The 16,069-nt window shown below is 42.1% G+C and overlaps 1 protein-coding gene across 2 annotated transcripts; it reads right to left on the bottom strand.

Annotated features, from left to right (window-relative positions):
- Positions 1-15,959, bottom strand: LOC110527990 (putative homeodomain transcription factor 2). Of its 2 annotated transcripts, none has more exons than XM_021609710.2 (18): positions 14,976-15,959; positions 14,604-14,674; positions 14,265-14,378; positions 12,520-12,576; positions 12,367-12,436; positions 12,100-12,258; positions 11,734-11,908; positions 11,496-11,613; positions 3,478-3,633; positions 3,151-3,390; positions 2,943-3,071; positions 2,469-2,738; positions 2,230-2,361; positions 2,017-2,103; positions 1,688-1,843; positions 1,505-1,600; positions 1,247-1,372; positions 1-507 (listed from the first exon to the last, which is right to left on the bottom strand). In XM_021609710.2, the coding sequence occupies exons 3-18, from the start codon at positions 14,292-14,294 to the stop codon at positions 487-489; spliced, it is 2,022 nt and encodes a 673-aa protein (XP_021465385.2). In that variant the 5' UTR covers positions 14,295-14,378; positions 14,604-14,674; positions 14,976-15,959; the 3' UTR covers positions 1-486. The 2 variants fall into 2 exon arrangements, with proteins under 2 accessions (XP_021465385.2, XP_021465384.2); XM_021609709.2 differs by having other exon boundaries at positions 14,604-14,671.
- Between the last annotated feature and the right edge of the window lie 110 nt (positions 15,960-16,069).

The raw sequence follows: 16,069 nt of genomic DNA, 5'->3' as shown, positions 1-16,069 counted from the left end.
TTGTTGCATGTTGCGTTTATATTTTTGTTCCATGTACATATCAAACCACACTGGAATGTCCAATTATTTTATAAGAATTAGTTAATTTTCGTTTCCTATTCCATAGTTTCTCCATGTCTTAAAATGGTTTACATTCAAATGTCCAGCAAATTTCTCAGTGTTCAGAAGGCACCCATTGGCTACTGTTTCTCCATGTGAGAGCCAGGAAGTGGTCAGGTCCAGGGACATTCCAGATTCAGGCACTGGGTTACTGGAACTGCTGCAGCAGATGTAGTAGTCAAGGATGTGTATATCATTCATTGTCAAGAGTTCATGCTTGTGTATGACCACAATGGTATTGTGTGATTGAAAGTTCAATGTTCCTGGGAGGGAAGGCACTGAAATGCATAGGCGATCACTCAGTAGAATTGCACACTTTGCACAGATAGCAAGCTGTGGATGGTAGGAGTTGGCAGTCTCCATTGTCCAACAGTTAGTGGTTTAGCATTAAGGCTTGATCTTCCACAGCTGTAGAAGAGACAACAAGGAGGGTGCATTTAAAAACACAGCACATATACTCACTTTTGGAAGTTAATACAAATGTACTAGGAGGAAAACAACTCTGACAGAGGCAAGTCAATTAAGATTTTTTTATTTTTTATTTATTTATTTTTTGGGGTTGGAATTTTACCCCAATTTCGTGGTATCCAATTGTTTTAGTAGCTACTATCTTGTCTCATCGCTAAAACTCCCGTACGGGCTTGGGAGAGACGAAGGTTGAAAGTCATGCGTCCTCCGATACACAACCCAACCAAGCCGCACTGCTTCTTAACACAGCGCGCATCCAACCCGGAAGCCAGCCGCACCAATGTGTTGGAGGAAACACCGGGCACCTGGCAACCTTGGTTAGCGCGCACTGTGCCCGGCCCGCCACAGGAGTCGCTGGTGCGCGATGAGACAAGGATATCCCTACCGACCAACCCCTCCCTAACCCGGACAACGCTAGGCCAATTGTGCGTCGCCCCACGGACCTCCCGGTCGCTGCCGGTTACGACAGAGCCTGGGCGCGAACCCAGAGTCTCTGGTGGCACAGCTGGCGCTGCAGTACAGCGCCATTAACCACTGCGCCCCCGGGAGACTCCCAACAAGTTATTTTTTACAATGACGGCCTACCCCGGCCAAAACCAGACGACGCTGGGCCAATTGTGCTCCACCACATTTCAGTGTTCTGCTACAGCACTGTGGTATTAGAAGTGTCTCCACTCACTCTGATGTTGAAGCCGAGCAGATCGCTGACCACAGCGGAGACTGCAGACAGGATGACCACACGTGTGATGTTGTAGATAAGAGGGTTCACAGTCAGACCCAGCAGTCGGAAGGGGGTGTCAAGCTCCTGTAAAAGGGTTGGCATGAAAAGTTAGAGATGCTTTCACTGCACGTTATGCTGAATAAACTACCACCAGCCCAGAAGACGAGACTAAATCCAAATATTCATAATGTGGCTAAAGTTTAAAGACATGCTTACTTTCATTAATTTTGTTGCAAGCTTCAGAACATTGTTCACTATGTTCAACATTTCTTTCTTGTTGGGCTTCTTTTCCATCTTAAGATACAAGTTGATCTGAAAGAATTGAGGAGATGCATTACTGAAAGTATTAAAGTGGTCTGTCTGCGTGTGCACGTGTGTGTGTGTTGTAGGGAGCCTCACCTGTTCCGTCAGCAGCACTGACACGTTGCTGTATTTACAGTTGGTCTCGGAGCCCAAGGTGGCCAGGCGGAGCAGGAAGAGGATGAGAGAGGAACCCCACACCATGAGCTCCCAGTTGGTCTCAGAGTCCAGGAAGGTGTGGTGACTGTTCAGGAGCTGGGAGTTAGAGATAGAAAAAAAGAGTACTCAATCTTTCATCGATTGAGTTTCTACAGGTTGGACCTTAACCAATGCCCATTCATAACAAGGGGAAGGTAAATCATGGTGTTTCCTGGAATCCTGTGTATTTATCAGAGATACAGACACTCTTTCTTATAGATATGTCTGACCTGTGTACACAAGATGAAGGCGATGGAGAGGGCCAGGAGGAAGATGGAGGAGACGATGACATCAACGGAACGCTGGGGCCCACGTCTCTGATGGGAAAAAAAAGGGTAAGACATTAATCAATGAGGGTAAGAAATTAATCACCCCCTACTGGTCAAAGCCATACACTGAAGTATACCTAAAAAAGTCATAGGAGTAGTGAGAGTAAGTCAGACCTTGAGGAAGGAGCGGAGCGACAGCCACATCTTTATGTTCTGCACATTCTTCAGCCTGAAATGGGGGATTTCCCACTTCTTAGCCTTTCGTGCTGAGGTGATGTGGTTGAAGAGTTTGGCGAAAACAAGCCGCTGTTGTTGAAAGAGAACCACGCAAAAACATGTCAACCACACCATTTCCAGCATGTTTGTTTTGTAGTGGTATGTCTACTCCAGTACAGTGGGACTAACATGCTGACCTGTTTGTAGGTCCTCTCTGCCACACACATCATGAAGAAGAAGAGTCCGGTGAGGCAAAGCCTCTCCACGGTGGTGATGAAGAAGAAGGCGTAGATCTGGGTGTTGGGCGGCCCCACCACCATGACAGCCAGCTCTACCAGAGACAGGGAGCTCAGGCGCTTCATGTCCAGCTGCTGTGCCAGGCGGAAGACAAAAGGAAGCAGTGCCAGTGTGGCAGTGAACAACCCCCCCAGGGCTAGGTAACCCATGCCTTGCTCCACCACCTTCACCTACACAGAAGAAATTACCTCTGTTAGGAGGACAGTGGCATGGAGCACAGAGTACACAGCCCTAATAGTGTTTCTATAAATATAATCAGACAGAACCCCTTTCCAGTCCTAAAGATTACAGACCTGCATTCCCTCTGTATTGGATGTGTGTTAATTCTACCAAAAAGGCATCAGTGTGTAATGAAGTGGTCATAGGAGGTGTACCCGTGTGAGGATGATCCCACTGATCTCCAGTACTGACATATCTGCTTTCTTGCACTCCCCCTGCTCCCAGATGATGACACTGACCCGGTCTCTGGATGGGTGGCACGCCTGCAGCCACGATAGATGGCCCTGTGGGGAGAGAAAGCTGGTGAGCCGATATATACTTACCCTTTCTGTGATTAAAGTGAGTCCTTGTGGACGGACCAACCTGCAGCAGGGTCTCATCATCACTGCTGAGAGTGGTGAACGGGGGGAGGGTCAGGCCAGGGCCGTATCGCCCGTCCCCCTCACTGTCACTACTGCCAGTGGAGGCGGTGTCAGGCCCCTGAAGAAGCTCCTCCCATATTGTGTCATCTGTGTCAGAAGCCGGGCGCTCCAGTTCGGTCCTAAGGCGCTCCACGTCATGAGGTTTCACCTTAGTGTCCATGGCACCTCCACTACTTTCCTCCTGTGCAAATAATAGGTCAAACTAAATGCCCCCCTTTCACTCTGGCTACAATAAACAGAACAGAACTCACTGCCTCTTCAGGTTTACCTGAGGTGATGAGGGGTTAGAGAAGGAGTGAAGGCGTCTCTTCCTGAGGACAGAGGCAGGTATAGTTCCAGCTACACCAGTAGGTAGTTTTTCTTTCTCATCCTCCTCACTTGAAAGTTCGTCAGAGGCCCCAAAGCCTGACTTTCTCTGGTGGTTCTGGAACAGCATCACAATCAACAATAGAATCCGCAGGATAAACAGCAACACAACCTTGGTAGCCAAAATGTCAATCACAGACAAAGCCCCATCTTAAAAGCCCCGCCCAGCCTTACAACCCGCTAAACAAATTTGCTCAGGCAACCCAAAAGGTAACAAATGCATTCTGAGATTCCCCACACACATGAAAATAGGAACTTTTGGAACTCTGGTAGCCCTTAACACTTGAACCTTATACGGGTAAAAATAGCAGATTTAGGCAGTGATAAGCACCTTAATTTTAATGCAGTGGCTGTACAGTAACATGCTATACATTATGTCAGAGCTCAGGCTCTGCACTTCACAGTGCTTTATAGGTTTTGACTGACAGCTGTTCTGAACTTGAGCACCTAGTGCATCAAAAAGTTGCACACATCCCTCCCTGCTGAGTGAGGGAAACGCTGTAAATTAAGAGGACTTGATGAGATGTTAATAAATTACATTAATACCGCTTTGATGTCATACAAGCAAGCCAAACACCCGTGAATCCAAATGTGCACTTCACATTTACATTTAATTTAAACTCATGTCATATACAGTGTAAGGCTGTCCCCGAGAGTCGTCCTGTTCTTTCGACCAATCGATTGGTTGAAAATGTTTTAAATTTATATTTCCATATACACTACTGTTCAAAGGTTTGGGATTACTTAGAAATGTCCTTGTTTTTGAAAGAAAAGCACATTTTTTGTCCAATAAAATAATATCAAATTGATCAGAAATACAGTGTAGACATTATTAATGACAATTGTAGCTGGAAACAGCTGATTTTTAATGGAATATCTACATAGGCATACAGAGGCCCATTATCAGCAAACATCACTCCTGTGTTCCAATGGCATGTTGTGTTACCTAATCCAAGTTGATCATTTTAAAAGGCTAATTGATCATTTGAAAACGCTTTTGCAGTTATGTTAGCACAGCTGAAAAGTGTTGTGCTGATTAAAGAAGCAATGAAACTGGCCTTCTCTAGACTAGTTGAGTATCTGGAGCATCAGCATTTGTGGGTTTGAAGCTCAAATTGGCCAGAAACAAAGAGCTTTCTTCGGAAACTCGTCACTCTATTCTTGTTCCGAGAAATAAAGGCTATTCCATGCGAGAACTTGCCAAGAAACTACCCGCAAAACACCAGTCTCAATGTCAACAGTGAAGAGGCGACTCTGGGATGCTGTCCAGTGTCTGTGTTCTTTTGTCCATCTTAATCTTTTATTTTTATTGGCCAGTCTGAGATATGGCTTTTTCTTTGCAACTCTGCCTAGAAGGCCAGCATCCCGGAGTCACCTCTTCACTGTTGACGTTGAGACTGGTGTTTGCGGGTACTATTTAATGAAGCTGCCAGTTGAGGACTTGTGAGGCGTCTGTTTCTCAAACTAGACACTCGAATGTACTTGTCCTCTTGCTCAGTTGTGCACCGGGGCCTCCCACTCTTTTTAAAACCATCTACATACAGTTGAAGTCGGAAGTTTACATACACCTTAGCCAAATACATTTAAACTCAGTTGTTCACAATTCCTGACATTTAATCCTAGTAAAAATTCCCTGTCTTAGGTCAGTTAGGATCACCACTTTATTTTAAGAATGTGAAATGTCAGAATAATAGCAGAGAGAATTATTTATTTCAGATTTAATTTCTTTCATCACATTCCCAGTGTGTCAGAAGTTTACATACACTCAATTAGTATTTGGTAGCATTGCCTTTAAATTGTTTCACTTGGGTTAAACGTTTCGGGCAGCCTTCCACAATAAATTGGGTGAACATTCCTCCTGACAGAGCTGGTGTAACGGAGTCAGGTTTGTAGGCCTCCTTGGTCGCACACGCTTTTTCAGTTCTGCCCACAAATGTTCTATAGGATGAGGTCAGGGCTTTGTGATGGCCACTCCAATACCTTGACTTTGTTGTCCTTAAGCCATTTGCCACAACTTTGGAAGTATGCTTGTGGTCATTGTCCATTTGGAAGACCCATTTGCGACCAAGCTTTAACTTCCTGAGCTGTTGCTTCAATATATCCACATCATTTTCCACATTTTCCTTCCTCATGATCCATCTATTTTGTGAAGTAAACCAGTCCCTCCTGCAGCAAAGCACTCCCACAACATGATGCTGCCACCCCTGTGCTTCACGGTTGGGATGGTGTTCTTCGGCTTGCAAGCCTCCTCCTTTTTCTTCCAAACATAACGATGGTCATTATGGCCAAACAGTTCTATTTTTGTTTCATCAGACCAGAGGACATTTCTCCAAAAAGTACCATCTTTGTCCCCATGTGCAGTTGCAAACCGTAGTCTGGCTTTTTTTTAATGGCGGTTTTGGAGCAGTGGCTTCTTCCTTGCTGAGTGGCGTTTTAGGTTATGTCGATAAAGGACTCGTTTTACTGTGGATATAGATACTTTTGTACCTGTTTCCTCCAGAATCTTCACAGGGTCCTTTGCTGTTGTTTTGGGATTGATTTGCACTTTTCGCACCAAAGTACATTCATCTCTAGGAGACAGAACACGTCTCCTTCCTGAGCGGTATGACGGCTGTGTGGTCCCATGGTGTTTATACTTGCATACTATTGTTTGTACAGATGAATGTGGTACCTTCAGGCATTTGGAAATTGCTCCCAAGGATGATCCATACTTGTGGAGGTCTACAATTTTTTTCTGAGGTTTTTGCTAATTTCTTTGGAGTTTTCCATAATGTCAAGCAGAGGCACTGAGTTTGAAGGTTGGCCTTGAAATATATCCACAGGTACTCCTCCAATTGACTCAAATGATGTCAATTAGAAGCTTCTAAAGCCATGGCATCATGGAATTTTCCAAGCTGTTTAAAGGCAGTCAACTTAGTGTATGTAAACTTCTGACCCACTGGAATTATGATACAGTGAATTATAAGTGAAATAATCTGGCACCACAACACAGCAAGTGTTAGTTTCTTACTTGTTTCTGAATTAAAATGTCCTTTCCCGAAATCCCAATTTGTTTAGGATCCTTGCTCTCTTTACATGAAACATGTAAGCATCACATGCGTGTGACCAATAGTGCCTGACCTATAGCCTATCATAATCACATCAATAAATTGGTTATAAACTCTGAACACAGTAATGTCGACAGCAAAATGGATGCAGAGAATGTGAAAAAGAAACTCGAAACGAGCAAATGTTTACTGGTTGCTCAGGAGGGAAAGGGGAAGTCAGATCTGTGGAAGACATTTGACGTAGTTATGTAAACTACTGGAGATCAAGAAAAAGGAGGGTATAGAAGCAAGTGCTGCATGAGTATTAGGATTGCCAAAAAGTTGCTGTTAGATTACAATATTTTTTCTGACCATTTGGAACAATGTAAACAACACTAAATGAATAAGTGTACCAGAGAGTCTGTTCTAAGGAAAAAAAGATATACAAAGCCTTTATTACAGCAGACTAAAAACAGTTGCATGCATTCGTGAATTGCGGTTTATTTATTGCATATGCTAATTATTCAAAGCTCCCTTTGTTATTCAATTTTAAAACTAAAATGCTTGATTGCATTTCAAAGCATGAATGTCTCATATTAATTTGTTCATGTCATCACACAGCATGACTGATTGATACAGTAGGCTGTATTGAAATATAGGCCTAAGTAAATTACGCTATTAAGACTGAACCGGACACAGTCTTAGGCCTACAGCTAGATGGCTGAGTATACAAGGCTACTTTACAAAGCCTACTAATGATAACGACATTAGTTATTATTATAAAGATGATCATAATAATAATTGTAATAATAACAATTAGAAGGAAATCAAGAAAAAGGAGGGTATAGGAGCAAGAGCTGCGTGGATATTGTGTGTGACAATCAGGTGCTGTTAGATTACAATATTAATTTTCTGCCTGTTGGAACAGTGTAAACAACACTAAATAAATTATAAGTAATACCAGTCTGTTCTAACGGAAAACAATTGTAAAGCCTTTATTACGGCATGGCAATTATTAAAAACAGCCAAATCTGTGAAATTTCTTTATCCGTCATTTTGCCGTTGTATGAGGCTTGGTGCTCACGGAATCAGTAGGCTATTAAACAAACACTCAAACAGAAGAAAGATCTGCCTTATTTCTGTAGATATACAGTACCAGTCAGAAGTTTGAATACACCTACTCATTCAAGGGTTTTTCTTTATTTTTCCTATTTTCTACATTGTAGAATAATAGTGAAGACATCAAAACTATGAAATAACACATCTGGAATCATGTAGTAATCAAAAAAGCAGCCACCATTTGCCTTGATGACAGCTCTGCACACTCATGGCATTCTCTCAACCAGCTTCATGAATGTATTTCAATTAACAGGTGTGCCCTGTTAAAAGTTAATCTGTGGAATGTATTTTCTTCTCAATGCATTTGAGCCAATCAGTTGTGTTGTGACAAGGTAGAGGTGGTATACAGAAGATAGCCCTACTTGGTAAAAGACCAAGTCCATATTATGGCAAGAACCGCTCAATTAAGCAAAAAATAATAATTACTTTAAGACATGAAGGTCAGTCAATATGTAAAATTTCAAGAACTTTGAAAGTTTCTTCAAGTGCAGCCGCAAAAACCATCAAGCACTATGATGAAACTGGCTCTAATGAGGACCACCACAGGAAAGGAAGACCCAGATTTACCTCTGCTGCAGAGGGTAAGTTCATTAGTTAACTGCACCTCTGACTACAGCCCAAATAAATGCTTCACAAAGTTCAAGTAACAGACACATCTCAACATCAACTGTTCAGAGGAGACTACGTGAATCAGGCCTTCATGGTCAAATTGCTGAAAAGAAACCACTACTAAAGGACACCAATAATAAGAAGAGACCTGCTTGGGCCAAGAAACACGAGTAATGGACATTGGACAGATTTCCACCAGTCTTTTGGTCTGGTAAATCCAAATTGGATATTTTTGGTTACAACAGTCATGACGTTGTGAAACAGAGTAGGTGTGTAAGGGCTATTTGACCAAGAAGGAGAGTGATGAAGTGCTGCATCAGATGACCTGGCCTCCACAATCACCTGACCTCAACCCAATTGAGATGGTTTGGGATGAGTTGGACCGCAGAGTAAAGGAAAAGCAGCCAACAAGTGCTCAGCATATGTGGGAACTCCTTCAAGACTGTTGGAAAAGCATTCAAGGTGAAGCTGGTTGAGAGAATGCCAAGAGTGTGTAAAGCTTTCAAGGCAAACGGTGGCTACTTTGAAGAATCTCTAATATAAAATGTATTTCGATTTGCTTAACATTGCCGGTTACTATATGACTCCATATGTGTAAGTTCATAGTTTTGATGTCTTCACTATTATTCTACAATGTTGAAAACAGTAAGAATAAAGAAAAACCCTTGAATGAGTAGGTGTGTCCAAACGTTTGACTGGTACTGTCACACCCTGATCCGTTTCACCGGTCTTGTGCTTGTCTCCACTCCCCTCCAGGTGTCGCTCATTTTCCCCATTATCCCCTGTGCATTTATACCCGAGTTTTCTGTTTGTCTGTTGCCAGTTTGTCTGGTCTCATCAAGCCTACCAGCATGTTTTTCCATACTCACTTTTCTCTCTAGCCCTTTTCTAGTTTTTCCAGTTTTGACTACTCTGCCTGCCCTGAACCCGCCTGCTGTTCTGTACCAGTCTGACTCTGCCCTGGATTACCAACCTCTGCCTGCCCTTGAGCTGTCGTCTGCCTGCCCCCTGTTTTGTTAATAAACATCTGTGATTCGAACGGTCTGCATCTGGGTCTCATCCTGTATATGGATGATGTATAAAGCCTGGCACATTTAACAGTTAGGCTGTTGATTATTGACCTAATTAAGTTGGGGTTTGCTGGCTCGTCAATTTTCTTAGACAATTAGGTTAAGCCCTATTTCGCACAGGACTAGTATTACTAGAGAACGTTGGTTATGTAATAATTACCTCAGAATGTCTGTTATTCCAGAGGACGATTAGGACGGGATTAATTTTTTCCAAACTGCCCCCTGTAATTCTTTATTCTTTTCAAAAAAAATGACAGTTATGACAGAAGCCTGGAGTGTTTTTTTTCTACACAAAGATATTTCAACAAGTCCAGGTGATAACAGTGTCGCCATAATATTTGAATTGAGGAAGTGTGATAATCATTAGGATATTTTAGCGATCTGCAGTAGACCTCCTAAATGCCCCCCAGCCTTCAGATGTGAGCTGAACAGTGCACTTGCACTGTAGATGTGTTTTAAGGCTATGGATGTAAAAGTGAACTTATCATTCTCAAATTTTTAGGTCAGTTGTATGCTGCTTTGCGATCTATTAACCACAAGGGTTACATTAAATAGGTGCAATATTTTTCACAGGTACATTTGGCAATATTCAATTCATACGCACAAAACATATGAACAAAAGTATTCACTGTGAAAGTTGATACATGTAGGCCCTTCATTTTTAGCCTATGCACAGTTATTGTTTTCTTGCTCAAACCGTGAGCAACACCTGTCAAACTCAAACATTTCTCTCAAAACACAGGGATGCCGATTTGCACGGGACTAGTATTGTCAGAGGACCTTGGAGTTCACCAAAAAACAGTCGGTTATTGTGGCTGGAATTGTTACTTTCCCTGTCATGTACAAATTATTGACATGGCAGATTTGGACAGGACTAAAATTAGATTTATTAGTGTGGCTCCATTATTCTTACATAATCATATACAATTTCAGTATCACGTCTTAGAATGATGGATTGTGCCATCCGTGCGACCACCGCAGTGGATTAGTCAACTGAGACAGGCATGAATTAGACAGGTGTTTTGTGCACATTGAAAACAAATACAATTGCAAACGCTCGACTAAAGAAATCTCGGTCGACCAACAGCCTATCGACCAAACATTCAACCAGTCGACTAAATGGGGTCAGCCCTAATACAGTGTCAACGTTTATGATCACTATGTTTGGTGTTCAGTTACAAGATGACATGGCGTCATACCCTGGGTTGTTCTGAACAGAATGAGCCTGTTTGTCTATTGTGAAGAGATGCACCTGAATGCACTCATTACTCCTTTCTATGGGGACCAAAATTACGATCTATTTATCTGAAATGCCTTGTGAAAGTCTAACACTGTAAGATCGTATTTTACAACTTAGCTAGTCACGTTGGCAATAAAACACGTTTTGAAATGATGCCCAACTGAACCAGACTGCGATTTATAAAATGGGCCGTTTTTGTATTGCATGAAACAACAACAGTGATTGTGTGATGGCAGGGATGCAGCGTTGTGCTCCAAACAAAACAACTACAAGTGTGCTTGTTCTAGTTCCTCAACGGCACAGCTAGGAGAGCTCAAAAAAGCACCTTGTAGTTGAAGACTCTTCTTTGAGTCATAAAAGTGCATTTAAATTAAGGAACTTTGGAGAGGTGTGTGACCACTTGGAGACACCAGTTAGTCCTCTCATTCAAACCCTTGTCATTTTTGTTATCTTATGTTGCACCTACCACACATTTTGCAGGAATATTCTTATCATGTTACTGAATGTATCAAGAGTATTTTCAGACTTTGCTATCAACAAATGTGGCGAAAAGTACAGTAAATGTAAAATGCACATAAAATCAACAGTGTAATGTTTGGATTCAGTCTTGTGTCAGGTGAACTGTTGTGTCCTCAAATTTGGTGTAATAATTTTCCCATTATCTTCAAACTATTCCCTTTCTATTGCTTCCATGGTTATGCATTTCATATTTCTTCTGTAAGAAACAATTCAATTTAGCCCCATCCATACAGGACAATTCCTAGAGTGTAAAGGGTTAACGACTGCTTGACTCACAAACATGAATTATTGCTATATGTTCAGGTAGAGGATCTGGTCATTGTCTGTATGGCCTTACCCTTCTCTCCTCTGATCTGTATAACCTCTGGTTTTCCTCCAGCTGCCAAGGCTGCAGCTCAGTGTCCCCATCGTTCCCCTGTCCTTCTGTTCTCTTCAATCCTCTACCCTTCCTTGGCCTGAATGAATGTTGAGAAATGAGGGAACATGTTATACAGTGTGAGAGCAGTTTGCAAGAGTGTATAAAAGGGTGAGCACACAGCTGTGTGTGTGTGTGTTACATGCTGTAAGAGCCCAACCTCCTCCTTCGTGCAGGGCTGGTGCTGCTCACAGGGCTGTCTGAGGGGCTCCGGTTGGACTCAGTGGACACTATCTGGCAGTGCACTGTCCCCAGCAACAACATCAGACACATGGGCCCAAATAGCTCACTAGCACTGGCTGCAGGAACTTCCATGTACAACACTGATGCTGCCACTGCAGAGAGAAAGCCATTAAGTTAACAGGCCACCCAAAAATGGTAGAAACCTGCTCTTTAGAGAGTTAGTGAATGACAGAATTATTTACTTTAAGTCGATAAATAGTATATCGTATGACTTCTTAACAGTAGACAACAAGCATGATCTGACCCATGCCTAAAGCAATGTTAATGTGAGATGCGAGTTTACCTTGCATCAAGTAGAGCACCAGGATACAGGTGGAGATGGACCTGGAGGTCACCTGGATCCACCATTGGAAAAAGAAGGGGAAGAGGAGCACCCTGACAAGACCCTTACGAGTCAATGCTGTCCATGGACTATCTGGCTTTGCCTTGCTGAATGTGGATCCTGGAATAGAAGAGAGCCAATCAATAGCGTTGCATGCACCATATCCATCCAATAAGCGACATTGTGTAAGATATAAGATATAACACCTTGTAATAAATGGATACTCACCTCTTACTAAGTCAACATCAATGAGGTCTGTCTTGATGTGGCCAGACCTCTTTGGTTTACTGTCAATACCCTGTGGGGGTGACACTTATCTTAGTGACAAATGCTGATCATATAAGAATTGTGTGCATATTAGGCCAAATGTCATGAACTTACATTAAATTCTGCTTGCTCCAGAGATTTCTCCCAGACCTGCTGATCATATGCACCAATCTGTTGACACATGCACACACTTCAGTTTGTATCATCTCATGTAGGGGATTTTAGACCCTCATTACATTGTCAGTAAGTCTAGCATGTCTTAGGGGCCATTTACATTAGTAAAATATGTCTAGTGAGATCTCTCTTCAACATCAGATTTGCAACTTTTCTATTTACACCAGCCTGGGATGTAGTGTGGCCAAAGCCACATTCCTGCGTCATGTGAGTGCAACTATTAGCATATCGTAAATACCATAGTATTTAGACAATCAAAATAAGGCTAGAAATTGAAACTATACGGGAGCTTCTCATCTAAACCATATTGCACATAGTGTTGCACACTTGATTAATGCAATGATTCACACATATATGGATATTTTAAAAGCCTTTCATTTTCAATTTGTCTAACAGAGAAAGAAAGCTGTGTACTTGTATTAAGGCAATTACGGTAATTCGGGCAGGGACATGTGGTGTGGGAGAGACTTTTTCTTAAAGGGTAACTCTCAACCCCAATTTCAGCCTTTGCCCGACCTGTTCAAATTTAACAAATATTAATTCAGGTGAGATGTTGTGGGCGGGGGGAATATCTCATGAATATTCATTTTGGGGGTGGGTAAACATAGTTGTACCTGATCCCACCATGTTCTCACTAAAGCTTACTTACCAGAAGTCCACTGGCACTCTGATAATAAAATAATGTGCATCGTGAGAAAATACATCTCTGCACAGTTAGCTCACAGTGGTAAGGCGGCGAGTTCCTGACATCTACTGCCACTTGCGGTGTAAGTTTGAATTCCCCATTGAGCTTTATAAACTTGACACTTTGCCAAAGTTTTAAAAAATGGCATTGTTTAGAAAAAGTGCAAGGTTGAATTGAGTTTGTGCACACGCGCACTTCACAGAAGAGGCGTTCCCAAATGGAAATATGCAAATATATGCTACAACGAGCCAACAGGATCTCGCTAGCTCGTGCTTGGCTTTGCCCACCCCCTTGTTTTATCTGCCCACTATGCTTCATTTGCGCCCACTGTAAACAACACAGATGAACCATCTTAGGTTAGTTATAAATATCTTTGCCAATACGGCAAGCTTCAAATTCAAATACTTCAGGCGCCATTGGGAGTTTTCCATAGGAATACGTGGATGACGTCAGCGCTATCACTATTGGTGCATTCAAGACAACTGGTAACTCAGAATAATACGAGGTCAAATCATGACGTCATGATCTACAGATGGGAAAGTCGGAGCTCTAGAAAGAGGCCCAAGTTCCCGAGTTGGAATTCCGAGTTGGATGACTGTTCAAAAGGATTTTTCCTCAGTCGGAGCAAGTTTTTTTTTTGAGTTCCCAGTTGTCTTGAACGCACTCAAGTCAAAAGTCTGAGATTTCCGAGTTACCAGTTCCCAGATGTTTTGAACATGGCATATCATCTACTGGTTTTACATACCTCCGGAGGTTTTATTTTGGCAAGTCAGTTAAGAACACATTCATATTTACAATGACGGCCTACACCGGCCAAACCTGGACGACGCTGGGCCAATTGTGCTCCGCCCTATGGGACTCTCAAATCACAGCCGGTTGTGGTAATGTGGGACATCTCTTAAAGAGATTTGAATCTAGATCTGTCTCTTTACACTACACAAGTATCTCTCCTGGACCTAGCTTGTGTTGTCAAAGTAGTGTAGTGTAAAGAGGCCCTTACCTTCTCTTGATACCAAGCTATTCTTGCCATTGTTGTTTTATGACTGTGATGAAGATTGTGTCAGGTCATTTTGCAGGGGCCACAGTGGCAGATAAGATCTGACTGCAACCCAGGCTTGTCAAAACAAAGGAAAGGAAAGAACATTAGAGATAAAGCAAAAACAAAGCCATTGTGGAGTACAAAGAGCATTCACACATATCATGTTCACTCAATACCAGAAATAATCACTGATAACTGTAGTTTACTGTTTTTAATTGTGCTGCATGTACATTTGTTATACTCAATACAAAACTACTGTTAGCTGTATAGGCTACAGAAAGTCAACTGACTAAAACTTACCCCAAAGCCAAAGGATAATGTGGTTGAAGATAGGTGATACAATGATCCTACTGTATTCGGGTGAAACTCTACTAGAGATCATTCCAAAAACATTAAAAGATCAATCATTCCTCTTAGAACCATCATCCAGGAGCAGTATCAAGTGGGATGGCGCAGTAACGTTGTAGGATTGCAAACTAGCTAGCTCTGCCCCGCCATCATCATCATCATTCAAGCAACCTCAGCTAGGCTATACTTTTCAACTCGAACAAAACACGTTTCAACTTCTACATTTGCCACCATTCAAAATAGGTAAACAGATTCGCGGCACATTTAGCTAATCTAGAAACCAGTACAGTAGTGCTATATTAGCAATAGAAGCTAGCTAGCTACCATTAAGCAAAGTTAGCTCGCCAGCTTTTCTTCAGCCCAGGAGTGGCGCGTAGCTCGACGGGGTAAACTAGCTAGCTAGCAGCATCTCGACTGCGGGAATCGCAAAGATTTATGAGCAATTTATTTTATTTCAGTTATTTAAACGATTTTCCAAATGCAAACTTCGTTGTCAGTTGCATTTCAAGTCGAATTCATAGGAATGCACACCGACATGGCTCTTGCGATTATTTTTTTTCCGGGTTAATCCGATTCATTTCAGCCTGCTTGTTGACAATTTTCAGAACTGTCAAATCTGTGCCGCGTGTGGTCTGTGGAAAATACACATTATAATAAATAACTTGTTACAGCTCGGCTAGAGTGTAGGCCTTACCACTCTAGACTTGTAGAATAAACATCAATGCATAGTAAAATAAAGATTTTTACATTATGTTGATTTCCATAGCATTACTTATAACTATTTACATTTTTTGTCACTGTTGTTTTTTGTCCACATTATTGTATTGTACTGTATTTGTCATCTATCCTCACAGTTCCTGCTTGTCCAATAGAATGATAAATCCCTTACTGTTTCAAACACCATGTCACACTAGTTAAATGAGTTAAATCTAAAATTAGTTCAATCTAAAATCCTGAAAACTGCAATGATTTACACAAATAAATAGAAGGCCTATAACAAGTAGACTACACAGGCATAATTACACAAAATAATCACAAGAAGACCATCCATGTGGTATAATAGCCCCAGAAGGAAATAACGTTTATCCAGAGCTTGGGTTACAATTGAGATATTGTCACTGAAGTCCTGGGTGTTGGCTGATGGTTGTTCTTGGTCGGCTGCAGCACACACCAACTTGCTCTTGACCTTCTTATTGGAGCTGATGATGAAGATGGGACTGAGAGAGGCATAACAGGAGGAGAAGAAGACCCTCTTGTCAGCCACCATTGGAGACAACTTGGCTACCGTCAGCATGTAAATCCAGATGACATTGTCTATGCGGAAGAATATAACATTCAGGGTGAAGGCAGGCATGGTGCCATTGCGCGGGCCAATAGAGAAAATTCTTGCTGTGATGCATCCATGTTGAGGAGCCACA

Source organism: Oncorhynchus mykiss, chromosome 7, assembly GCF_013265735.2.
Source record: "Oncorhynchus mykiss isolate Arlee chromosome 7, USDA_OmykA_1.1, whole genome shotgun sequence".
In the NCBI taxonomy this organism is placed as follows: Eukaryota; Metazoa; Chordata; class Actinopteri; order Salmoniformes; family Salmonidae; genus Oncorhynchus; species Oncorhynchus mykiss.
Note: the sequence above shows the minus strand (reverse complement) of the source record. Positions and strands in the feature narration are given on the sequence as shown.

What these genes read in the sequence shown, in the direction of transcription:
- LOC110527990 (XM_021609710.2), bottom strand. Translation starts at nt 14,294, where the DNA reads ATGGCAAGAATAGCTTGGTATCAAGAGAAG. An exon ending in GGTGCTCTACTTGATGCAAG is followed by an intron (nt 11,909 to 12,099) that starts GTAAACTCGCAT and finishes TTCTCTCTGCAG; the next exon opens with TGGCAGCATCAGTGTTGTAC. An exon ending in GTGGGATCATCCTCACACGG is followed by an intron (nt 2,739 to 2,942) that starts GTACACCTCCTA and finishes TCTTCTGTGTAG; the next exon opens with GTGAAGGTGGTGGAGCAAGG.